Consider the following 27,131-nt stretch of genomic DNA (forward strand, 5'->3'; position numbering starts at 1 on the left):
TAAAGTTTTAACTTCTTGATTGTTTGAAGTTTTAGAATTGTCTGGTTTTACAGCAACAGATTGTTTTTGAACCACATCGATTTTAATTGCTTTTTCAATCTTTTTGACCTGTTGGCGTTTCTGTTTCTTTTCCCTTTCTTTTACAAGTCGGGGATCTTGTTTTGTGGAAACATATGGCTTACGGTCAGTCTTGCCACGGGGATCATCAACCTTTTCTTTTTGTTTATGAAGATATGGGCAATTTCGAATTATATGCCCAATGGTTCCACACTCAAAACATGATCTTCGTTCTACAAACCCCGAAGTATCATGTGATCGCTTAGCCGATGATGTTGAACTTTGTGAACCCGAGGTACTAGGTTTTGAACTGCTTGGTTCATTTCTTTTCTCGACAATAGCTTTCTTGACAAAATCTAAGTTAGATTGATTTTCAAACTTTTCAATTTTGTCCGATCCCGTCGATTTCACAAAGTTAACCTTTTTCTTCTTCTTTTGGTTCGGCTTCTTGTCAGCTTGAGCCGGTGTTTTACCTTTGGGTTTGGTGTGATTTTGCTGTGTTGGCACTGTTGGTAATTTCTTGTTACCAAATTGTTTTCGAATTTCAGCCTTTGGAATAGGAGGACACTGTGTAACTGTAACACGTGGTCCTGTCTTTCCCAAAAACTTACTTGTCGAATTTTCAAAGACTTTACAGATTAAGGATTGATTAACATTCTTAATGGGAAAATCTTTGTCTGAGTAAATTCTATCATCACCAACTAGAGTGTACAGCAAATTCACACTCTCCGGCTCTTCTGCTGATGAGGACTCAGTTGCAACAGTCTTAGCGGGTTGTACAGGGGGATCACATAGAATGTGATTCTCGAGAGGTATGTCCTCATTCTTGGCTACCGCATCAGACTTTGCTGGGACAGTATCATCAGATTCATCATCAGAAGAATCAGCATCCTCAATCACAACTGGAGGATCTTGATTCTGTTCAGCACTCACAAATGTATCTGCTGACACATCTGAATCTGAGGATACTTCCTTTTGGTATCCGAGTCCTGCAGCAAACTCCTTAACATCTAGAGGCACAGAAGGTTCAAATACTACTCTGTCCTCCTCATCTGGCATGGCATCATAATTGTGTCTAACTGGTGGTGGACATTTCTTGTAGCCAATGCATGTGACATCCCTCTTTTCCTTCTGAACATCAATGATGTGATCCAACACATAGCTAGAGCTCAAATAACTGTCTAGCTTAAGCTGGATCGCATCGCTTTCTGTTTTCACACAAGCCATCTCTTTTTGCATAATCTCCAGGCGAGATATATACAAATTGATGTCCGTCTGTTTTCTTGAAACCATTTTTGTCAATTCAGTTTTATCTTTCTTTAATGTCTCAATCATTGACTTAAATTCTTTTTCATGGTTTTCGTAAAACATGTTGGCTTCTGTGCATTTGGAAAGGTCCACAGTCAATTTCTGATTGTGGAGGAAAGTCACATCATACTTTTCTTGCAAATCCTCATGCTTGCTTTGCAAGTCACACCACTCAGCACTCAAGGAACTATGTTTGTCTTGCAAGTCAAACAAACTAGCTTGTAAAGCATCATATTTGGCTTGCAACTCAGACATGTTTCCTTCTAAGTCAGCACACCTAGCATGCAACCTAGCACATTCATCACAATTAACAGTAGTGGGTTCATCGACACATACCTTACTTGATGAACCGTCGACATTAGCCATAAAGGCTGAATGGAGAGAAGACGAAGTAAAAACAGCTTGATCCACCAGAATAGATCTTCTTTGAGTTTCTGCTGCAGCTTCCCCCAAAAGTTCATCAATATCTGCATCGATTCCTGCATTTGATGTCTCACCCACATGATCATCACCAGAATTGGATGATTCTTCATCAACACTCCTACTGTACCCAGACGAGTCTTCATCTTCAGACGATTCACCACCACTGGCAGAAGATTCTCTACCACTGGTGTGAACTAACTCCTTCACAATCTGAGCAAAACATGCTGTTCCATCAGGAGCATCACCACCCAACTGGATTGACCAGTCACAACCTTCATCTACCTGAACTGCAAGAGCCCGGTTGGTTTGGTTGTTGACAGGCACCAATGTACGCTCATTGTTTCTGTTCTGCTGGTTGCCTTGGTTTCTGAAGGGGTTTTGATTCCCGTGCTGGGCTGGCTTTGTACATTCCCTCTTAAAGTGACCCCGTTCACCACAGTTGAAGCACTTAACAGCTTGTTTATCGAACCCATACTTGGTGTCTCTCTTACTTTCCAAGCTGGTTCTTCCAGTACTTTCCATCCAATCCTTTGCTCTTCTCACAGCACTCGCAAAGGCCCACTTGATATCCATCAAGTCCATCTCTTCCTTATCAATCTGCCTGTAATCTTCTTGTGTCAGATTAATGTTGCCAATCTGACCTTCTATTAACCCACAGTACGCGCTCACTACAGTGTTAAGCAGCTCCATGTGTTCCTTAGCTACTTCCACACTGACTTTAGAAAAACTGGAAGTGTCGAGCTGTACTGTACTTGGCTTTGACTGTTGACCAGCAGATGATGTTCCTTCATAACATGCACGTTGTGTTTGAGCAGGAGGAGGAGGAGGTGGTGGCTGTATTGGATTTCCATACATGTCTGTGGTGGGAGGTGGCTTAACAGGAACTTGCACCGGATTGCCATACATATCCGTGCTAGTGACAAACGCTGTTTGCAAAGGAGCATGTGGACCTGTTCTTGCAGACGAAGTATTGGAAGTTCCACAATACATTTCTGGATTTTGTGGCAATGGAACTCTCTTCGCCTTTAATGTTTCCTCCTGATCCTTGTTTTCCAGAAGCTGCACGAAGTCATTGATATTTGTTGTTTTCAACACTCCGTTATACTTCAGGATTTCCAAGAAGCTACTCCATTGGGGAGGCAAAGCATCAGCAAACTTTTTCACCACTTCTGCTTGAGTTGTCGTCACACCAAAATTATTCAGCTCAGTAAGCAAATGATAAAACCGACTTGTCATGTCTCCCAAAGACTCCTTATCTAAGCATGTGAAACAGTCGAATTCTTTCTTGAGCAGATCATGACGCAGTTGACGAGTTGCTTCATTTCCTACTCCCCTGGTTTTCAATCCGTCCCACAGCTTCTTCGTAGTCTTGAAGCTGACAAACTGATGATAGATGTCTTTGCTTAACGCCTGAGTGAGAATGGCGTAGGCTTTCTTCTCCAGATCATATATTTTCTTCTGATCCTCTGGAAGATCGGCAAAACTAGCAGTTGTTGAAGCAGCGACCTCGATAGCTTGATCAAAGTCTGTGGTGAAACGTATCCACAGCTCTGTATTTTGACCCAGAACATATGTACGGAATCTGTCAGCCCAACCCGGATACTCATTTAAATGCATCAGCTTCGGAGGTCGATTCAAACTTCCTGTTTCACTTTCGCTCAGTAAGATACTTTGGATACTAGGAGTTTGATTCGAGACTAACGCCCACTGATTTCCCTGAGAAGATGTCGATACCGGAGACTCGGCCCATGAAGGCGATAGACTTGTAGACGTGTATTTTCCACTGTCTGGCGCCGGTGTACCCCACCATGAGGGAGTGACACCTGAACTTGTATATTTACCACTGTCTGGGGCAGGATTCCACCAACTCGGATTCATGATTGATAAGCAAAATAAATGCTAAGTGAATAATCCGAAAGATAACACGGCCGAAGGATCCTGTTCCGAAAGATCTGAAATCACAGAAACTTGTTAACAATAACCTGACCACAATCGAAAGATCAACACTTGTTCGAAGGATCAACAGTACTCGAAAGATTACTGTTGAATCTCGAACAATGATGTCGAAAGATTCAAGAACTCGAAGGATTCTCCTTTGAAAGATCCTTATCTTTCGAGTTAAATCCTTATCTTTCGGACACTGTCTTTCGAATAGATTCCTTTATCGAAAGATAAGTTTCAGACTTCGAAGGATGGGTCGAAGGATGATAATCTTTCGAGCCTTCCTTGATCGAAAGATGGTCTTTCGATGTCGAAGGATATCTTTCGAAGTCGAAGGATATCTTTCGAATGTTCACTGACACACTGACACAGATGTGACAGGTTGGTGAAAAGGTGATGGGTTGGTAAGTCAACTTTCGGCAAGACGGTATGTGCAGGTTGTACTTTCCCACCAACTTTGAAAGGGTTGCCCAAAAAGGATAACCTTATCCTAAAACCAGTCACCGGAACTTTAACCGGAATATTCGCCGGAAAAACACCAAATCACTTAAACAGGTTTTTAGTTACCCAACCCACTTATGAACACTCCCGGTAAGTTTAAAACACGTTTTCTAGTTTAAAAGTGTAGAAAAACCAACAAAAACGGGTGTTAAACCAAGTGTTCAAACACACACCAAGAACTTGAAAAACCCGGTTTTAAACAAGGTAAAGAGCCAAGCTCTGATACCACTTGTAGGTCCCTTTTTGTCGGAGGATGACGAACCTCAAACCTTGTTATACTAACCCACTAGCGAGTGCGGAATCCAAGCTAGCAAGCAAACCGAGATTAAGCAAGTATAAACACAAACACACACGGGTTCACCGATTAACACAACTTGTATTAATGCAAATGAAGGTTTCGGTTACAAGCACAATGTTTACAAATCTAACTTGTAAACTCTCAAAGTGTGTGTGTGTGTTTCCAGACAGAAAGCTCTCAACTTATCTCTCTATCTCTCGGGTGTGAACTATCAGATCTATCTAACACATACACTGCATGGGTATTTATACCCAGCCCATGATGTCTGGTCCGAAGGATCCGATAGATGGTCCGAAGGATCATCTATCGATGACAAGTCATTCGAAGGATCAGCATGGACCTCGAAAGATCACCTTTCGAGGTCTAATCATTCGAAGCATATCTTTCGATGAGATCGAAGGATCCACATCATCCTTCGATCTCTTATCCTTCGAGACAGAACATCTTTCAACATTTACCAACTGTTGTCCAAGTCAAACCGGAGGATGGTTGACTTGGTCAACTTACAACAACATTAATCAGGACATCGTTTACATCGTGACCGAATACAGACAAAGTACAGACACAAGTGCATCAACAAAAGTCGTTTACCCCAGGCAAGTACCTCAACAATCAGGGAGTTTAGGAGATTGTGGTGTATGGATTTGCATTTTCATGGAAAGGTTGATCAACAAGGAACCCTATTATCGAGAAGAAAACACCGCAAAGGCAGCTTACCAAATGAGACAAAGGTTGGCTATCATGTTCTGCGATAGCCTATTACCGGAAAACTTTGATCTTGTCAGTAGTTGCCAGTCATTTGAAAATGATGAGGATGAACAAGTTGATGAAAAAGTTGTAGATCCGTAAACAAGGTATTATGACATTGAACATTTTGCATTGGGCCGGCCCATTTCTGATTCGCCCCATTTCTGATTCGGCCCAATTCTGATTCAGATTTGGGGCCCAATTCTGATTCGCCCCATCCTATTTCCACTGAATTAAATTTGTTCGGTTTCAAAAAATGTCATTGGGCCGGCCCAAATCTGGTTATGCTTTAAGTATTGAAACAGAGTGTTTTTAATTGTTTGTTTATTGTTTATAGCCCATTTACATTACAATATTTTGGTCTAGCCCATGCAGCTGACCCATTATTACGGGTTGGGCCGGCCCAAATCTGATTCTCCCCTTTCTGATTTGGCTCATTACAGCAACTTTTTGCATATTCTCAACTGGTACAGAATTATGTAAAAAAAACACTCTGTTTAATGTAAAAAAAAACCTTGTTAACCAAATAAAAAAAAAAAACTTTTAATGCACTATTTTCGGGCAGGCCCAAATCTGATTCTTCCCAAATCTCATTCCATTAGTGCAGCAATTCTTACACTATTTTCGGACCAATTCAGAAGGGGGGTTCAGAATTATGTAAAAAAAAAACTTGTTAACCAAATATATTAATATAACCAAATAGATTTAATGCACATAATATATATTAATATAACCAAAACGGTTCGTTTCATACATATCTTAAATATTAAAAATAAAACTTGTTAACCAAACTAGTACATAAAACCAAAATCGGTTAACAAACGGGTGATCTTAGACATAAGTGACGAACTATATGAAGATTTACAAGTAAATCTTCATAATCTCCCAAACAGAGACCCGATCGAAGTCTTCATGATACGTCAACAGGTACTCTAGTTTTGCATCCTCGATCACTTCTTGTTTAGTTACCTTCTTTTTCTCGTTGGACGCTGCCTTGGACGCTTCCTTTACCCTACCATTGAACCTCGAACACACGCACCTTAGGTAAGCCGAACGGGTCTCCACCTCATTCACATCTCGTTCGGTTTCACCAACATGTCTACAAAACATGTGGAAAACGCTGACCCAAAAGGCGGCATCCATAGTAGCATGCCGGCATAGGTGTCTCGTTTCAACGTAGGACATTGCAACGGCAATGTCTTCAACCTCGGTCCATGAATCATCCATATTCTTGAAGATTTTGTGTAGAGTAAAGAAAGTGGAATGATGAATATGGGAAGTAGGTTATATATATATATAGAGGCATGGATGTCTTAATAAAATAAAGGAACTAAATTGTAACATAAAGTTTAATAAAGGAACTAAATTGTCATTCCATCTTTTGAAACTTACAATAATTAAATGCTAATTTTGTATAAGTTAAAAAAATACCTTTAAATAATAATTAAAAAAAAACAGATTCTAAAACTTTATAAAAAGTTATTATTTTATTAATATTGAGTTTACCTATTTTTAACAAACGGTTTAAAAAAATTATAATAACGTATTAAAAAAATTATTTTATTATTTTATTAATATTGTATTATAATTTTTTTAAACTGTTTGTTAAAAATAGGTAAACTCAATATTAATAAAATAATTTAATAACTTTTTATAAAGTTTTAGAATCTGTTTTTTTATTATTATTTAAAGGTATTTTTTTAACTTATACAAAATTAGCATTTAATTATTGTAAGTTTCAAAAGATGGAATGACAATTTAGTTCCTTTATTAAACTTTATGTTACAATTTAGTTCCTTTATTAACTTATACTAATTTTGCATTTAATTAAGACATCCATGCCTATATATATATATATAACCTACTTCCCATATTCATCATTCCACTTTCTTTACTCTACACAAAATCTTCAAGAATATGGATGATTCATGGACCGAGGTTGAAGACATTGCCGTTGCAATGTCCTACGTTGAAACGAGACACCTATGCCGGCATGCTACTATGGATGCCGCCTTTTGGGTCAGCGTTTTCCACATGTTTTGTAGACATGTTGGTGAAACCGAACGAGATGTGAATGTGGTGGAGACCCGTTCGGCTTACCTAAGGTGCGTGTGTTCGAGGTTCAATGGTAGGGTAAAGGAAGCGTCCAAGGCAGCGTCCAACGAGAAAAAGAAGGTAACTGAACAAGAAGTGATCGAGGACGCAAAACTAGAGTACCTGTTGACGTATCATGAAGACTTCGATCGGGTCTCTGTTTGGGAGATTATGAAGATTTACATGTAAATCTTCATATAGTTCGTCACTTATGTCTAAGATCACCCGTTTGTTAACCGATTTTGGTTTTATGTACTAGTTTGGTTAACAAGTTTTATTTTTAATATTTAAGATATGTATGAAACGAACCGTTTAATATATATTATGTGCATTAAATCTATTTGGTTATATTAATATATTTGGTTAACAAGTTTTTTTTTTTACAAAATTCTGCACCCCCCTTCTGAATTGGTCCGAAAATAGTGTAAGAATTGCTGCACTAATGGAATGAGATTTGGGGAGAATCAGATTTGGGCCTGCCCGAAAATAGTGCATTAAAAGTTTTTTTTTTATTTTTTATTTGGTTAACAAGTTTTTTTTACATTAAACAGAGTGTTTTTTTTACATAATTCTGTACCAGTTGAGAATATGCAAAAAGTTGCTGTAATGAGCCAAATCAGAAAGGGGAGAATCAGATTTGGGCCGGCCCAACCCGTAATAATGGGTCAGCTGCATGGGCTAGACCAAAATATTGTAATGTAAATGGGCTATAAACAATAAACAAACAATTAAAAACACTCTGTTTCAATACTTAAAGCATAACCAGATTTGGGCCGGCCCAATGACATTTTTTGAAATCGAACAAATTTAATTCAGTGGAAATAGGATGGGGCGAATCAGAATTGGGCCCCAAATCTGAATCAGAATTGGGCCGAATCAGAAATGGGGCGAATCAGAAATGGGCCAGCCCAATGCAAAATGTTCAATGTCATAATACCTTGTTTACGGATCTACAACTTTTTCATCAACTTGTTCATCCTCATCATTTTCAAATGACTGGCAACTACTGACAAGATCAAAGTTTTCCGGTAACAGGCTATCGTAGAACATGATAGCCAACCTTTGTCTCATTTGGTAAGCTGCCTTTGCGGTGTTTTCTTCTCGATAATAGGGTTCCTTGTTGATCAACCTTTCCATGAAAATGGAAACCCATACACCACAATCTCCTAAACTCCCTGATTGTTGAGGTACTTGCCTGGGGTAAACGACTTTGAACGACAACGACAACTTTACTGGCTCATCGGCTGAATAGTATCCGTTGATGCGTAGCCATATGTCGAAGGCAAAATTGATGTGGTAAATGACTTCCGTTCTGTCTTGAACCAATGTTTGACTTTGCAATAAACTACACACGTAGGAATATGTAAATTGTAAGAAATTGATTCAATGCACTATATTGGTAGTATATATACGATATGACGAACCTGTCGTAAATTGTGAGAGTCCGATTGCGAAGATGGAACACGCCAAAATCCAATGCACGTTTTTTATATTCAACGGAACATAAACCTATCCATGCATAAAAAAGTTGCTAGTAATTTTTTATTTTTAAATGAAATATATATAAACATTTCGGCATTCAAACATAATTTACCTCGTCAACTTCGGAAAATGGTGGAATAGGAATCAATGACCCATTGAAATAGCGCTCCATCATCCGGTGTGCATCACACTGAATTACGGTCAATTGAAAATAGGGTGGTAGAATGCTCTAACGATCGGTGTCGTTCCTCTGCTCGTACATCTTAATCATCCAACCGTATAAATGCTGTTTTAAAATTTTTTTAAAATAACAGATTTGAAAATATAAATAATTTGAAAGCATTAATATTGACAATTTTCTTACATCATCACTTAACCAACCGGACCCGTCGTCACCTAGCAACGAAGACCAAAATTGTGGACCAACTTCACCGGCCATCGTTTTTCCAAGCTTCCGGGTCCTTGAATCCGTCTTGTTTACCAGTGAACGTTCGATGATATACCAATCTCGGATCTTTTGAATCTGTTTATCCGTACACGTACTATCTTCTTTGTTCTTGTTTCTCTTTGACACATTCTTGAACAAAACAAAAGGTGATAGCATAGACGGACCGGGCTTTACTAACCTCTCTGATCGCCGCACTGCGGCTGTCGGGGCATCGTTGACTAACTGTTCTGTATTATTACATACAAGATCGTCACACGGTTGCAACTTGACAGTTGCCACTTCATTATCACCAACATCATTGAAGTTCACAAACGAGTCTAATTCATGCTACAAACATAAGTTTAAGTGATAACGAACATTAGTATATATTATTTTTTATGTAATTGAATTGCTTAAATCCTCGCAATACAACATTACCTTTCCGACTGAATGAACTCTACCATGATCAAGACTTAGACTCATTAGCTGCATAAGAAATAGACATATTAGCATCACTATTACATAAAACACATTTATTTAATTTCACCCTCACCTTTGCCTCAAACTTTGCCTCAATTAGCGAACTTAGCTTCTCATTGTTCAGGTCCAATATTGATATAAATTTTTCAACAAGAGACGATTCTAATTCATCCGTATTTGAAACATTTCCTCCATCATGAATTGCAGATCTTCTTTTTCTTGCTGTTTGGGTGGCTATGGGGGTCAACGTTGCATAACCTTCAAACCCGTCAGCAACCCCATCATTTGGAATCTCACCACTGCTGTGCATCGTATCAGAATTGGGCTGCATGTTACGGGGTACCTCACTTGCTATACGAATACTATCTAAAAACTGAACACTCGATATGTACCACTCAGTCTGCATCTCCTGACTAGTGGGCAATATGGTTTGAATCGGACGGTAATGTTCATTCTAAGAATTGAATAATGAAAAGTTTTATCATCACTTTATTCTCATCTTACTATATAACTGAGAATAAAATAACAAATAGCAGCAATTACCTTTTGTGCAGATTGAAAAATGCGTTCAACGGTGGCAGTTGTAACCCTTTTTCCAGGCCCCCAACCCAAAAATCTTGGAATTGCTTCGGTTTTAAAAAATGAAACCATCTCCTTAAATTCTGGAAATACTTCATAAATCCACATCTACACATATACATAAATTTAATTTATTTTATTTTAAGTAAGCGGTTGCAATGTATTGCATTAGATTAAATCAAAATTTGTACCTTGAACGGCCAAACGCAACCAGGCAACGAGAACCCAGCGTTACCCTGTTGGTGTCGACGACTCAAATCATAAACATGCACATACGTGCTCTGCCATAGATAGCTACCCCACGGAAAGTTGTTCCATGCTTCTAAATCATCAACCAAATTCAGAACCATTTTGTCAATGAATTCGAACCGGTGGGTACCTTTAAAACCTAACTCTAGTAACATCAACAGACATATACGAAGACAATCGTCTTCACTAGGTTGTGACCAGCCCGAATCAAATGCATCTTCTAAATGACGTAACTTTACATCGCGTGTCCCCGGGAAAATTCTTGAACTGAACGAACTAGGTGATCCATTAAATATCGTATTTGTAATCTGCCCAAATCTAAACCCGGTGATAACACAAAATTGGATGGGAGTAAAATGAATAAAATCATTCCCAAACACATAACTTATTCCCTTGCTAGGATTATCACTGGGAATCTGATGTCGTGCAACACAAAGCAAAAATGGGCTTTCACAAATGACAGACTCAAGATCCAAATAGTGACCAAAGACCGTCTGCCTTAGCCTATGTTCTAAATTATTTGTCATTTTCTTCTTGATTCTATCTAGAACCGTCCAAGCTGCTCTAACTCTAATTCTAGGAGCCTTAGCCTACATTAGTGGGATAATGAATGGTAAAGACTACAACAAAAACTAAAAAAGCAATAACACTAACATAAAAAATTAAGATTAAGAAATACCAGTTTAGTGGTAGCCGAAAGAGTGTTGTCCAGCATAGCAACCGTATCTTCTACAGTGAATTCAATGTTAAAGTTTGGGATTGAGTCATCCTCCCAATAATTCTGATTCATTGTGCGTGCTTCCGTTAAAAAACGGGTCGGATCGGGTCGGATGGTAACGGAATCGGGTCGGATCGTGTGGTTTAGTAAGGAAAGATGGTTCGGAGCTCCGGCAAAGGTGGTCCCTATTACCCGCTTCGGAAGCAGCAGCCTAGGAACAGTGTAACCACCGCATGTGGTGGTCCCTGCAATGGGAGACGCCTACCACCGGAAGCGTCTATGGACCCCTCGTTTAATGTGTCGCTGCATCGGATGCCTCTAATATAACTTTAATTTCCATAAATCAATTTAATAGTCATTGGCAGTTTCCTAGGCGTCTATGACGCATAGGATGCGTCGGGATGCGTCGGGACGTCCCATCTCATTTATCTTGTTGTTTTTTTTAATGTAAATTTTTTTATATAAGTAACTTTTATTACAAGTGCCAAAACACATAAAAAATCTGTGGTTCCGTAAATTTTATCAAAAAGCATGTCCGAACGGCGGGGAAAAGAATTAGCTGGTGAAGAATACTGCTCTCAACCTGCAAAAAAATCCTCAAGTTGGATCCTTAATCGATGGAGGAAGCCGGTGACTGCAGCAGAAAGCGGAACATCATCCACCCCCCAAAAAATGGGAGAAGAAGACTGTCTACATAATAGACATAGCCTACATCAGCACAACCGCGGTAGATGGGCGATACCAGACGATGAAACAGAAAATTGGTCGAAAGATGTGCTCGAATTCTACAACAGAGGCGATGCACCGTTCTGTTATTCAGCCGTTTTTAATAGATCAGTGCAGCTTGACAAAAACTTTTGGGGAACTTTATTGGGATTTCGTTTCAATGGCTATCTCAACGACACAGTAAATTATATGAACAACTTTTCGTAAACTATATTTTTGTTAAAAAAAGTTACTAACACTACAATTTTTACAGCATATCGAAGTGTGGGTTGGAAGACTGATGAATTGGAGAAGTAGAAAACTTCAAAAAAACTCCTTGTTAAATCTACGTTGGACAATACTACCACCAAAGTTTTATGATTGTTTATTGGAATAGGTTACGAAAAACGCGGCTACTTACTGTAACGGTAAATTAAGCCCGTTTCCTTCCTTTTTTGACATTGATTATGTTTTTTTCCCGATCCCGCTAGAAAATAAAGAGTGGCTAATGTTACGTCTCGAGCTGGCAACCCAACAGCTGGTAATGTTCCCGGGTCAAGACATTTGTGCAGGCGAAAAATACAGACAGGTTGTCATCCCTAGGCTGACAAAAATATGCGTATACTTTGGAGCAGTATTAGTTAATTTGCGCTATTGGAAAAGACTGGAAAGCCAGAAAAAATCATTTCATTTGAAATGAATGATGACTTTGTCGTGTCAAACTGCTCTTTGACTGGAAACGAAGCTGTGTATCTATGTATGCTGATGGAGCATCTCGTTACGGATAAACCGATAAATCTCACCGGTGACATCAATCAAAAAATGAAGTCATATAGAAGGTTCATGGCAGATAATTTGTATTTCTGGCGTTGTTTACCACGTCCTAACGTAGTTTAATATGTAATTTTTAATTTGGCCTTTTTAATTTACTTTCATGATCGTTTTACTTTTTGTTCTTTATGTAATAATTCCTTTATAAATATAATTTAATTAATACTATAAAAATAACAAAATCACAAAATATAATTTAATTGCTAAATTTTATATAACATTTGTTTTTCATTTCTCTTTTATAACAAATCACCTAAAATATGAATTTCTTTAATAACATATTAACATTTTAATATATAAAATTTAGAAAATATTTGCATGTTTTTTTAAAAAATCAGATTCATATATTTATGTGTATTCATAAGAAATTACTGAATTGTATATAAAATATAAAATTTGTTTTTTATTCAACTTAAATTTGGACTACTTTTTGATAAGATATTTACATAATACCATTAACATACATTCTACCATTAATAACTATTTCTCTAATTTAAACGTTGGTCACTTTTCTTGGGCTTCCCACAATCCATGTAGTTTGACTGACTACCACCAACTCGCAAACACGAAAACTGGAGTTCTGCCATGGCACAATCGTAAGCAAAGCTTGCTTCTTCATCGGTGATACCGTCCCACTCACCATCGGTATTCACAGGCGGCGGGTTGAATAAATTAGGATTTAAACGGGGTGGTAGCAGTGCACGGTAGCCTGGTGGCATTGCACGGCAACCTGGTGGCGGTGTATAGTGGTTTGGTGGCGGTGTACAGTGGGGTTGTGGCGGTGCACGGCAGCCTGCTGGCGGTGCACAGTAGGCTGGTGGCGATGAAGGGTAGCATGGTGGTGGGTTGCAATCACCCGATGGTTCAAATTCTTCAAATTCACCACCACCAATCTCTTCTAAAGTGATATACTAGTTACCAAATTTTAAATATATAGATGGAGATATGGATAATAATGTTAAATAAAAAAAACATACAACTTTTTATTTACTCAACAATTAAACCTAATAAAAAAAACAAACCAAAATAAACCAAAAAAATAAATTACAAAATTAAAATAAATTACAAAATAAACCAAAATAAACCAAAAAAATAATAAAAAATATATATTTTTAAGCAATAACACGAAGTGATCCAATTCCTCCACAAAGCTCGGTCTCCAATTCCTCTTTGTTTTTGAACAATTTGGTGGCTTTGGAGGAGGGGTAGAGGACGTGGACGGGGAAATCCGATAACACGAAGTGATCCAACGTTCCCGTTGTAGGTGAGTTCTTCGCATTTCTTCGTTAAACCCCCTACAATAAATGGCAACGACGATCACTTCCGTCACTAGTGGCAGGTCCCGTCACTCATAAACACTAGGACTTCTAAAGCTCAGGAAAACGTCATCTTCAATACTGTTAAACATCTTCATTTTTATTTGGAGAGTATCAAAAGGCGGATACATTGACATAAGCATTTTATAAAGACTTTTATAAATCAGTTGGTTTGGAGAGAAAATTTTGAAATATATCTGATTTTTTTCATTATATATATAGTAGGAAGGAATTGAAATAACAAAAAATGTAAATGAATATGTGAAATATAAAAAAGAAAAAGAAAATCACGGAAACCGATGCCCCAATGCGCCACCATGCGTCGAACAGATCCCAATGCGCCACCATGCGTCTAACAGCTCCTCCAAGGAGCCACTCAACGAGCCACAGCCGAGCCAGCCATTTGCATCTGGATGCAGCTAAGCCGGACGCATCAGCATACTTTTTGGCCCGGATGCGTCGGTGGCTGACCTATCAACTAACTTTTGCCACGTGTCAAGTCACCATTGGCGGACGCATTAAATGGTGGATGCCCTGCTCCAAGGATGCATCAGATGGCTAAATTGGTGGTCAACCTATATTCTTGGCTAATTTGGTAATTTTCCTTAACTTTATATATTATTTTTAATTTTAATTTTATATATTTTTGTTTTATCTATTAAATATATTTTACATAAATGAGCAAAATTACCAAGTTACCCTCATGTGCAAGGCACATGCCATATTTAACTGGAAGTTTTAACCTGGTTAGTGCTAAAGGACGTAAAGTGTAATGGGTTTTTCCAAATAAAGGATTGTGACTGTAATTATTGAAGTTAAACGTTATCCATTGCAATGTACTACAAACATAAAGGACGAAAAGTGTAATTTACCCTATATAATATGCGCATCATTTGCCCCAGAGATTCCTTACAATGATCTACCTCCGTTAGTTCAAGCTAGGAGTAATCAAACTTAATGAGGATGGATACGAATCGGAAGCCCTTTTACCGGGGTAGGCATGGGATCGTATTCGATTTTCTCATTGGGTATCAACAGGTCCCACTTGAAATTGGTAACAATGTTGTGAAGGAATGCAAGTACTTCCAATCGAGCAAACTCTTTCCCTAAACACATCCTAGGACCCCCTCCAAATGGCACGAATGTGAATGGTCTTGGCCCTGCGCCTTCAAACCTTGATGGATCAAAACGCATCGGATCTTCAAAGTTAGCCTCCTCCCTGTGAGTATGGGAACCACTCCAGTGTAGCTGAAGAAGCGACATTAAAGCATATTTTTTATGATTCAACTTATGTTATAAATTTTATAGATTTGTTACCTTCCATCCTTTGGGGATGGTGTAGCCTGCATACTCGATATCCACTAGAGCCTCTCTATAGGCTCCGGTGACTGGTGGAGTTAGTCTCATGACTTCTGATACAACATTCCAAGAGTATTTCATCTTTTGTATGTCCTCCCATTTTAGTAATTCCCCTGCTTCTTTTGCATTTGAAATCTCTATTTGCTCTAAAATATATGTCATTTGTCATTAAAACTTGATCCATAAACATATGCCAATGTAGTAGTAAGGATCAGAGCACATATACAACTAACCTTTCAACACCTTGTCATAAACATTAGGGTGTTCACCAAGACTCTTGAGTAGTAAAGTGATCGAAACAGCGGAGGTGTCATGCCCTGCAAAGAGTAGTACCAATATGTTGTTTGCAATATCGTTCTCGGTTAAATACCTGCCATTTTCATCTGAAGATGTAAGCAAATGTGATAAGAGATCTTGTGAAGTTGATGCATTTCCTTCTTCCAGTTCCACTCTTCTTGCTTTGATAATCATCATGAGTTCGGTCCTAATGGCTGCTGCTGCTTTTTTCGAGCTATAAAACCTTGTCCCTGGGAAGTTTATAGGTAGCTCGATGATGCCTTTCATGAAAATGTTGAACAAGGAAGCGAGTTTTGCAATGTGGTTTGGCTCCTCGAGGCTCAGAAATAAACGACAAGCAAGCTCAAAGGCGTATACTTTAACGGTTTGAAATACATTCACCTCTTCCTTGCCTTCATATATGCAATCATTGATAAACAATATTACTATTCACTCATGAGGAAGATTTGTGTGATTTCAATGTGAAATTAATATGAAGCAAATTATCAGAATTTTCTGAGATTAGTTCCAAATGTACACAAATATAAGTTATTAATCTTATAACTAAAACATTACAAAGTTTTTAGACTTTAAAAATAGAGATATTTGAAACTAACCAATCATGTATTACCAGCATAAGTTCTTAGACTTTACCAAGTAAAACAGGTCCACAGAAAAAGCCAAACAAATCAATACGTGTGTAATCGCATGCTTATTCGCCTACTAGGATATAGTCTCGCTTTTAGCCGTCAGTTAGAATTTAGTCTCTGGTTCTTCCGCCGGTAGGATGAGCAAATGGTACCCGGTACCGGTACCGAATTTACCGAACCGGGTACATTTTCGGTACCGATTCGATACCTACTTTTTACATTTTCAGTACCGGTCCGACACGGTACCAGTATTTACCGGTTTTTACCCTCAAATACCGGTACCGTACCGGGTATATTCGGTATCGGTACCTACTTTTAGGGATTTTCGGTTCCGGTACCGGTCGGTACCGAGCTCATCCCTAGCCGCCGGTTATTATTTCGCCCTCGCATCTTGGCACTGGCTAGGATTTAACACATATTTTACACGCGTAATACTTTGATTGGCTGTTTTGGTGGATGGGACCTTTCAAGGTCTTTTTTGCTAAGTAGGTGGTGGTGGAATGGTAAGGAAGAGACTTGGGCTCAAAAGGACCCAAGTTCGATTTCTGTCCTCCCCATTATTTTTTGCGACACCTGGTGATTATGGGAGACTAGATGAATAGGTGGAGATCGATAGTTCGATCCTTGAACTGAGCGGGTTTCACATCACCGCACTGTCGTGCCTTCGGGCGAGTGTTCACGGGCTCGGCCCTAGGTGAGGGTTTTCCCCAGTTCGGAGACGAGTGTATACCGATGTGATGAATTTCGCCAGTAGCTCATTTGGAGGATTCGTTTACCATTCAAAAAAATACCCGACTAATTTAACTTATGATATAAAAACACATTTTGAAAAATTAAAATATAATATAAATAGGCTAACCAGGTCAACTCATTAACACGCCAGATTTGACACGAACCCGGCCCGTTTAGCTATTTACCATTAAAAAAACCTTACCTTGCCAATGAACTTGGATATGGCGACGGGTGACAGCATCCATGGTGGCAGCATAGTGAGTGGCAAAAGCCTCAGGACCAAGATAAGATAACAACATCTTCCTCATCCACTTTGCTTCATCGCCACGAATCGTTATCAGGCACCTCCCGAAAAGTTTCCTAACCGGCAATGGCCACCACACAGCCACCAGCTTGTTCTCATTCCCAAACAGGAACTTGTTACCGGCATGACCACACAGCACGGCCATACGGTCGCCAAGTAACGACGTCTTAAACACCAGAGGGCTTCCGTATTTCTCGACCCGTTCTTGAACGAATCTCTCCGGAACTCCATCCCAATTTGCACGTAGAAACGCGAGAGTTTCTCCGAGAAAGGGCCATCCAAAGCTCCCTGGTGGAAGATTGATTTTGCTTCTTCCAGTTTTCTGGGTCTTGTAAACCTTCCAGAAAACGTATAAGACGATGAAGAGGAGAACTGGAGTTAGAAATTGAATCATTTTTGTGGATGAAACGGTGGACAAGTGAATGTGCTCGTGTATGCTTATATCCAACAATAATTGTATCGGCAAAATATCAAATACAAATAATCTTAAGATACTAAACATACAAATCGAAGGAAAACCCAAAAAGACAAGGTGACATTTTTGTAATTACCACCAACTATCAAAGTTACAACCAAAAATACCTAAAAAAACACAATTTTTTTTAACATTTTTTATTAAAAGATCGCTACATTTCGTTAGCAAAAAAAAAATAAAAAAATAAATAAATAAATAATTTTTTTTTGACTGCTACTAAAAGTAGCGATTTTTTAATAAAAAATGTTAAAAAAATAAAATAAAATAATTTGTGTGTGTTTTTTTATTTTTTTAGATTTTTTTAGGTTTTTTGGGGGGTTTAGTTTTTAGCATTTTAGCTTGGGTGTGTGGGGGGGGGGGGGGTTAGGTTTTTTTTAGGTTTTTGGGGGTGGGGGTGGGTTAGGTTTTTGGGGGTGGGGGGGGGTTAGGTTTTTTTAGGTTTTTGGGGGGTGGGGGGGGGGGGGGGGGGGTGGGGGGTTTAGGTTTTTTTTGGGGGTGGGGGGAGTGGTTAGGTTTTTTTAGGTATATTTGTAGAGTAACTTTGATAGTTATTGATAATTACAAAAATGCCACCTTGTCTTTTTGAGTTTTCCTTCAATTTGTATGTTTAGTATGTTAAGATTATTTGTACAAGAACTTTACCCTAATTGTATAACCATGTGTTGCATTTAATGGTGAACTACTTACAAGGATTGTCCACGTAATTTGCTTATATTACTCTTTTCGTCTCTAACTTTAAGAAGTTACAGGTTTAGATCAATAGTTTACAAAGCGTGACACTATTAGACTATGAGGTGTAGAAGAGGGTAGTCCTTGAAGGATGATCTGTCACGTAGGCGTACACGTCAGTGGGTGTGGGGGATGAGCCTAAAGGGATGAACCTAGGGTGTGGGGATGGGTCTCAATATATATGTGTGTGTGTGTGTGCGCGCGCGCGTGTGTGTGTGTATATGTGTGTGTATGAGATAAAAAGAAAGAGGGACGTCTTGCCCGGCTTGGGCTTCCGTTTGCGACATGGACGAGCCCAGGGGGTGGTGTTCCGGTCGTCGCCACACCAAGACGGCCCGGGGATGAGCCCCACACCTAGCAGTCTTAGGGTGTAGGAGGCGTCTTCGGGTAAATCGGGAATACCGCCACATTTAGTTCAAGTAGTTACTTGGAAAATTAAAAATGTTTTTTCATGAACCCGAGATGTTTACCAGAGAAAGACGTTGGCTGCAGAAAAACTATCTTTAGGTAATTTGAAAACACCGTCAAAACTGATTTGGGTATTTTGGGTTAAGTTTGAGTAAAAATGAGATGAAACTCTCTCATTGGATATTTGAATTTGGATAGTTTGGAGAGTGCCTCATACACCCTTAGTGTCTCAAATAGATGAGTGTTAACATTTTAGTCTATACTTGTATCCACTTGAAGAAACACCAAGTTAATCCGGAGGTTAGCTTGTGATTTGTGTCTCGTCCTAATAAGGTTAATCTTCTTTTGAACTCGGTGAACCACTACGTCGGTCCTGCAAAACAATCAACACACCGTGAAGCTCGTTACAAAGAGGAGAATAGGGGGTTCTCCTTGTAACCACCCTCCGGCGTGAGAATAAGAATTTGCTTTGAGGATTAAAGTGTATGTATTGAGTGAGAGAGCAAGAGAGTCATGTTTAAACTTGGAGGTGAAGTTCTCTATTTAAAGCCAAGGTGAATTGTGAAGGAGATGGGCTGATAGGCCTTAGGCCTGAGATCGACAACAAGGAATATCCATTCTGCCTCCTCTGTCACAACAGTTAGTGATTCCAAGTGAGCGAGTAGTTGGTGCATGCTGAATGGATCCACGTGTCCTGACGGTTGTCCTTATTGTCTGGTATGTCATCAGCAGTTAAGTGGAGATCATGGAGTAGTGGTCGGCGAAAGCTGATTGGTGCCACGTATGTTTCCTTGTGTACTTCTTGTCTCCTTCACGATTGCTCATCGTGTAGCATAATAGAATACAACCTGTGGAGCGCCTATTGGTCCACTGCTCTACCACTCGTACTTTCAGTATCGTCCAAAGTTACCTTGCACTTCTTGTCCCCGCGCGGCCTGGGGTAACCCTGAGTAGTCGGCGCAAGGTCAAAGAAGCTGGGTCTTTGTCAAAGGAAACTTAGTGTCAGAGTTGGTTCGATCTTGGTCCAGACCACGCGCGCGGCTGGGGCACACCCTCGTAGTCGGCGCAAGATCGAGGAAGTCGATAGTTTGGTTTACTTTGGGCTTGGTCTCGCGCGTAGCCTGAGGTTAACTCATATGCAACATGTACAGCCATTTCACCGCCAACTGCAGTACAGGTCCACGTCAAACTCCAGCTCCAGCAAAGGTCAAGCTTCTGCTCAACAAGCTCTACTTCCCGCTCCTCAAGCCCAACAAGCGGCTCCTGCACTCGCGATCCACGCTAGAGCTTGCTTTGCGTGTGGTAATCCCAACCACTTCGCAAACATGTGCCCGAATCGAGTGGTGAAGGAAGAGCCACAACAGCAGCAGCAGCAGCAGCCAGCAGCCCGCAGACGTACTTTTAACATCAATGTTTTCCAAGCTCAAGCCGATAACACCGTGGTTAATGGTACGTTCCTTGTGAATGGTATATATGCTTCGTGTTTATTTGATACTAGAGCCGATAACTGTTTTATGTCGTTAGAATTCGAAACGCTCCTTAATCGTAAGCGCGCCCATCTCCCCTCGTCATTCGATGTTGAAGTTGCCACTGGAAGAACCGTCGCTGTCAATTCTGTTCTCCGTGATTGTACCCTCGAACTCAACAATCACATCTTTCCTATCGACCTTATTCCGATGCAACTCGGTAGTTTCGATATCATAGTAGGGATGGATTTTCTTCGTGAGAATTGTGCTGAAATTGTTTGTTTCTATAAGATGATTCGCTTCTCGCTCGCTAATGGTGATCTATTGTGTGTTTATGGTGAAACTCCTTCAAAAGGTCTCAAACTTATGTCATGTATCCAAGCGAGCAAGTATCTCCACAAGGAATACAGAGCTTTCTTGGCAAACATTGTAGTAGCGGAGGAGGAAAAGAAAGAGAAGACGCTAGTGAAAGATGTCCTTGTTGTTTGCGAGTTTCCAAACATATTTCCTGATGATCTACCTGGTTTACCCCTGAGTCGTGATATTGATTTTCGTATTGACCTCATTCCTGGAGCCAACCCTGTTGCTAAATCTCCTTATCGTCTCGCTCAGTCCGAAACGCGTGAGCTCTCGAGTCAACTCCAGGAATTACTTGACAAAGGCTTCATTTGCCCTAGCACCTCTCCTTGGGGCGCACCAGTCCTTTTCGTCAAAAAGAAGGATGGGTCATTCCGGATGTGCATCGACTATAGGGAGTTGAATAAGCTGACGATCAAGAATCGCTATCCCCTGCCTCGAATTGATGATTTGTTTGACCAATTGCAAGGTGCTTCATGTTTTTTGAAGATCGATTTACGCTCAGATTACCACCAGTTACGCATTCAGGAGGAAGATATTCCGAAGACCGCTTTTCGCACCCGCTATGGCCATTATAAATTTGTCGTAATGCCCTTTGGTTTAACCAACGCGCCTGCGGTTTTCATGGATTTGATGAACCGTGTGTGCAAAACATTTCTTGACCGCTTCGTCATCGTGTTCATCGATGATATCCTTATCTATTCGAAGTCGAAAACCGAACAAGCGCAACATCTACGTTTGGTTCTCGAGCTACTCCAGGGGAATCGACTCTATGCCAAGTTCTCCAAGTGTGAATTCTGGCTAGAGGAGGTTCAATTTCTTGGTCACATCGTCAATAGTCAAGGTATTCACGTCGACCCCGCGAAGATCGAAGCTGTTAAGAGTTGGGTTACTCCAAAATCACCATCCGATGTTCGTTCGTTCCTCGGATTGGCGGGCTATTACCGTCGATTCATCGCTGACTTCTTGAAAATCATTGTCCCGCTTACTTCCTTGACGCATAAAGACAAGCCATTTGTTTGGGGAACTGAACAAGAGATTGCCTTTCAAACTCTCAAGCATATGATTTGCAATGCTCCTGTTCTTGCTTTACCCAACGGAAATGATGACTTCATTGTCTATTGCGATGCCTCGAACCTTGGACTTGGTTGTGTTCTCATGCAACGAGACAAGGTTATCGCGTACGCATCTCGTCAGCTCAAGATCCACGAGAAGAACTATACAACCCACGACCTCGAGCTAGGCGCAGTTATTTTTGCGTTGAAAATTTGGCGACACTACCTTTACGGTACCAAGTGTACGGTCTTCACCGACCATAGGAGCCTACAACACATCTTTAGCCAAAAAGAACTGAATATGCGCCAACGCCGATGGGTAAAACTTCTCAACGATTATGACTATGAGATCCGTTATCATCCTGGCAAAGCAAATGTCGTTGCCGACGCCCTCAGCAGACGAAGCTATTTGCATAGCGTTCGTAATGTTCACGCCCAACATCATCTCGAAACCCTCATCCGTGACACTGAGCATGCTTGTTTTACCGAATGCACTTTGAAGAAGGAAAGGATTTACCATAACGATGGGCAGTTAGTGAATAAATCGAATGGGATATTCCATTATTTGGACCGAATTTGTCACACCCCGAAATATCAGAGCTGGCGTGACTGGACCGGTATCTTCATTGCACAGCGGAAACAAACAAGCTAAGACTTTTAAACAGTGAACGCCTGCTAGGTACCTGAATTCCCATGGGTTCTCCTATTCCAACCGTTCCTTAGGTTTAAAAAGGCAACCTGAGAAAGAACATGCGAAAAATCAACATAAAGTTGAGCGAGCTCATAGTTTGTTTTGAAAAGATTTAAAATAAATCTTTTTGATAACCGGTTTCAAAGTTGTTGAGAAAATATAGTAAAATTATTTTCTTGGCATGATATATGAAAAACTGTGAGTCTAGCCCACAATAGTCTTTGTGCATTGCACGAGAGAGAATGGGCCGAGCCCAAACGAACCTTTGTAAGCAGGATCAGCGCGTCCTCTTACTTAGGTACATGGTTGTAAAACAAGGTTTCCAAGGCCGAGTACTCCCCGAGTAGTCGCTACAAGGCAGGCTGCCGAGGCGACTTTCTTTGACTCCGCCTAATTACTCGGAGTCGGTCAAACGCGGCCAGAATTGGATCTAGTAGGTTAACTCGGGCCTAGTTTGACTTAAATAATAATATAACATAATTTCTATACCTATTATATTAAAGAATGAATATCATTTTCACGTATTTTGTTATAAATATTAGTAAATTTGTGTTATCTGACATATATTTAATCTCCAAAAAGTAATTTCTTTATAATTTAACATGTCCGAGTACTCCCCGAGTACTCTCCGCGTATACCGAGTACTCTCAACTCCCCGGTCGACCGACTAGGGAGCGCCTAGTGACTTTTGCAACCATGCTTAGGTATAATTTGAAAAACGTTACCAAAGTTTGTAAATCCATGTATTTGTGAGTTTACATCAAATGAATCTTAAAAACATTTGAAAGTTCAGTTTATAAGTATGTATGTAATGCGTCTATGAACATGTTGATCATTAATGTGTAGCTAAGACATTAATATGTGTGCCGACATAGGAAGCACTCAACCCGGTAGACGATTTAAGTGTCGATTCACTTCGACAAGGACACAAAAGCACTCTAAGTGGCCGCACAAGGACCGTGAGTGGGGCTCGCCCGTACCCGATAGATCTACCCCCTGTTCCGTGGTTCTTAAAAGGATTAATGGTGCCTAAGTTAGCGCCTATTCGCACGTGATCCAAGAGTTCATTCCATAGCTTAATCATACACTAGTTAATATGTATTTCAAAAGAAAAAGGGGGACATAAACCCATTGGGTTGTCTCGTTGTTCGTACGCAGAACAACCCAGTCCCGTTGTAGTAACTAGGACATTCCTGTCACTAGTCATGAAAATCATGCACGTTCGTGAAAATATGCATTTGTTTTGTAAAATCGGTATGTTTAGTATAAACCATTCGTAAACCATTTGAGTTCCTTGAAATCCCTTCGCAATATGGTTTAGAAATATGAGTTTTCGTTCAACGAAAAGTTGTTTATTTTTGCAAAACCTGCATGTCTTTCCACCCCCGAAAACATTTATAAAAATGTAAAACAGTAAAAAGTGGGGGTTATGAACTCACTGCTTGCGTTCCGTGCTATAATGCTAGCAACCTGCGTGGTTCCTCGCTTGTGTTCTGACCTACAAGTGTCCTATTTGAATAAGACTAAGGCGTAAATAATTTTTTTCTAGTAGGTGATTTGGTCATGTATAATATTCACCCAACTAGCTAGACTCGACAGAAATCCTTGTTTTGAAATACTTTGACTCAACAACCCGTTGGTGTTATATATCTTTTATATATCGATAATATATATTTATATAAAATATATATAAATTATAAAAATGATCACAACTTGTCTTTGTATTCTCGTATGGACTCGTGTTCGGGTCTACAAATAAATAATTATCTTAACGTGAGTCGTAACTTGTCTCGATTGGTATATACACACTTTGAGATAACACTCATATTTAGGTAAAAGTAATATGTGTTATATCTCTACATAAACACTTCCCAAAATACTACAGTTGTATAAAATGAATATCTTGCTTGAGACTTGTATAAAATGAAGATTTTATTCTTCAAACAAGTATACATATATAAATATACATATCTAAAACACATATATTATCTTGATTTACGATACTGTAACATGGTTTTTTAAATTATATATTTCATATAAGAACATATTATTTCTTTAGGTTCCCAAACAACCATTTATAATTAAATTTAGTTTAAGAAAATATTTGAACATAATATATTTTTTTAGTCCTTATTTAAAATATATGTGTGTACACTCTCAAAATAAATACATATTTATGAGCTTTAAAGACCAAATAATTTAACTTCATGATTTTTAACTGGCTTTAGTAGTAAAGTTTAGAAAATAAAGTCTATCAACAATGCTTCTTGTAATAACTCATAATGACACCATTTATTTCAAGAGACCAAGTTATTTATTTAAATAAACAATTAACTACTTGGGTGAATCCTTTCTACATAACCAAACTTGTAGCATAAAAAAATAACTTTCGAAGAGATAAGTACTCACTTAAAGCAAGCAAGGAAAAGGAAAAGAGAGATGGTTTGAACTTAAAGCACTTGATCATGATCATTACAATATGAGACTTGAATGTGTGTATGTGTTTGTTGATGAACTTTGGCCAAAGTAAGGAAACAAGGACAGAGCCGAGATGGGGAGAGGATGATGTAGGTGTTGTGGTGGTGAAAAGTCTCTAGTACTTAATTATGAAGGTCTAGCATAATAGGTATGGTTCTCTAATTAAAATAATGTAGGTATGTACGTTGAGTGTGGATGTGAAAATAATAATTAACTTGTCTTAACTTTCCTTTTTGTTGTTCCCCATGTCAACAGGTCATGGCAAAAGGATAACAAAAGATAGAAGTTTCAAAAGTGTTGGTTGAGTTGTCTTGTTAGTCTACGTATGGTGGTTGTTTGAATGAAATATTGCAAAACAACAATTAACAAGCATATGGAATAAATATTGTTAAGAAATTAGATGGTGACAGGGGTAAAGGAGCCGAATGTCTCAACAAAAGGAATGGGGTTTGGTGAACCATTGATTAAAATATTCCTAATTATCTCTATGAAACCATCATGTTTTGTGGTGCTTATACCTCCTAATAAATAATAACAGTAACAAATAGAGGTGAGACCGAGATATATAAATCGTGATTGGGGTTTACGAAGGTTTAGAAAAAAATATTAGGTGATAATAGTTATTCGTCATAAACGTTGGCGGATAATAATACGACTCGTCATAGTGTTTGGTAAGATGTAGACACACGCACGTATATATATGTAAATGTAAGTGTATGTGTATATATCGTCATGTAGCCGAAGTAGTAATGTCGTAAAATATCACTTTAAGATCATAAGTATGAAAAACAGTGTCGGTATTCGGCGTTTGGCCCGTTCGTTCGTCGGTTGCGTTAAAATTGGGTTAAATGCTTCGGTTGCCGTTTCTTGTCCGTTTTTTCGATTTGTTTTCGACTGCGGAAATTAAAATTCAAAAACTAAACTAAATCTGTCATAATATTTCAGTTTTGAAGGTAATGCGCGTGTCCGATGCCTTCGTTTCATTGCCGGTGCGTTCCTGCAGTCGCGTTTTCGTTGATGTTTGCGCTTTGTGTCGTTCGAAAAGATAATATTTTTCGCAAAACCACATTCATAAGTATTAGTTATACGTATAAACTTCGTATTTGTTGGCATTGTCAGTAGTTTGTACGGTTTCAGTTCGTTATCGCTTAATATTCAGCAAGTTTCCCGAAAATCCTCACACGCGCGCTATAACGTCCGATAAGTGTTCCTAGGCATACCAATAGCCTAATTAAGCCTTAAACACTGCGTATTATTGCCTTAAACGTTTGTTAATCGCGTAATTAGAAGTCGTTAATTACCAGTTGTCACATTCTCCCCCTGTTGCAGAAATTTCGTCCTCGAAATTTAGTATATGTTATCTTCTCAAAGTTGTGTTGTTCGCAGGTAAGTCCGAATAATAACAAAGTGAATGACCGTAATTGAATCAAAACTTATTCAGATCACGTGAATGTAATGACACTTTGAATCAATAAGAACCCAACAAATCAACTGAGTTTGTTCTAGAAATCGATGTCAAGTGAACGAAATGTTGTGATACTATCACCAATGTGACTAGGTTTACTGGGTTCAACAAAAGAGGAAATTCAACCAATGGAATTCCAAATGAACATTCACAATATGCAATCAATTTTTGAAACAATAGAATTCACTGCCAACGGAAACTTGCATTGGTTGTTGTATGGTTTGTCAACTATCGAACCATAAAATCAACGTGTTAACGTTATTGAGTTGCAGGGATACACCGAAATGAAATACAATCGAACCTGGTGTATCATCGTCTTAGTACATAGTTGCATTAAGACTATTTGAATGATTAGTCAAACCAAAAGCATACGTTGTTTTGCATGAACAATCGATCATGGTTAGCACAAGCTACAAGTTTATACCGACACCACAAGGTGTAGTAGTGAATGAAATAATTTGCCAATAGCGGTGACCGAACAAGTATCACCGTATTTTGCATGAAACGCTCATTTGTGATTAGCCCAAGCT

At 39.2% G+C, this 27,131-nt stretch overlaps 1 protein-coding gene across 1 annotated transcript; it reads right to left on the minus strand.

Annotated features, from left to right (window-relative positions):
- Positions 1–14,957: 14,957 nt before the first annotated feature.
- LOC110908667 (beta-amyrin 28-monooxygenase) lies at positions 14,958–17,905 on the minus strand. Its single transcript, XM_022153623.2, has 4 exons — positions 17,376–17,905; positions 15,749–16,204; positions 15,474–15,661; positions 14,958–15,404 (listed from the first exon to the last, which is right to left on the minus strand). The coding sequence occupies exons 1-4, from the start codon at positions 17,869–17,871 to the stop codon at positions 15,111–15,113; spliced, it is 1,434 nt and encodes a 477-aa protein (XP_022009315.1). The 5' UTR covers positions 17,872–17,905; the 3' UTR covers positions 14,958–15,110.
- Positions 17,906–27,131: the final 9,226 nt, after the last annotated feature.

The sequence above is a fragment of the Helianthus annuus genome, chromosome 14, assembly GCF_002127325.2.
Source record: "Helianthus annuus cultivar XRQ/B chromosome 14, HanXRQr2.0-SUNRISE, whole genome shotgun sequence".
Lineage (NCBI taxonomy): Eukaryota > Viridiplantae > Streptophyta > Magnoliopsida > Asterales > Asteraceae > Helianthus > Helianthus annuus.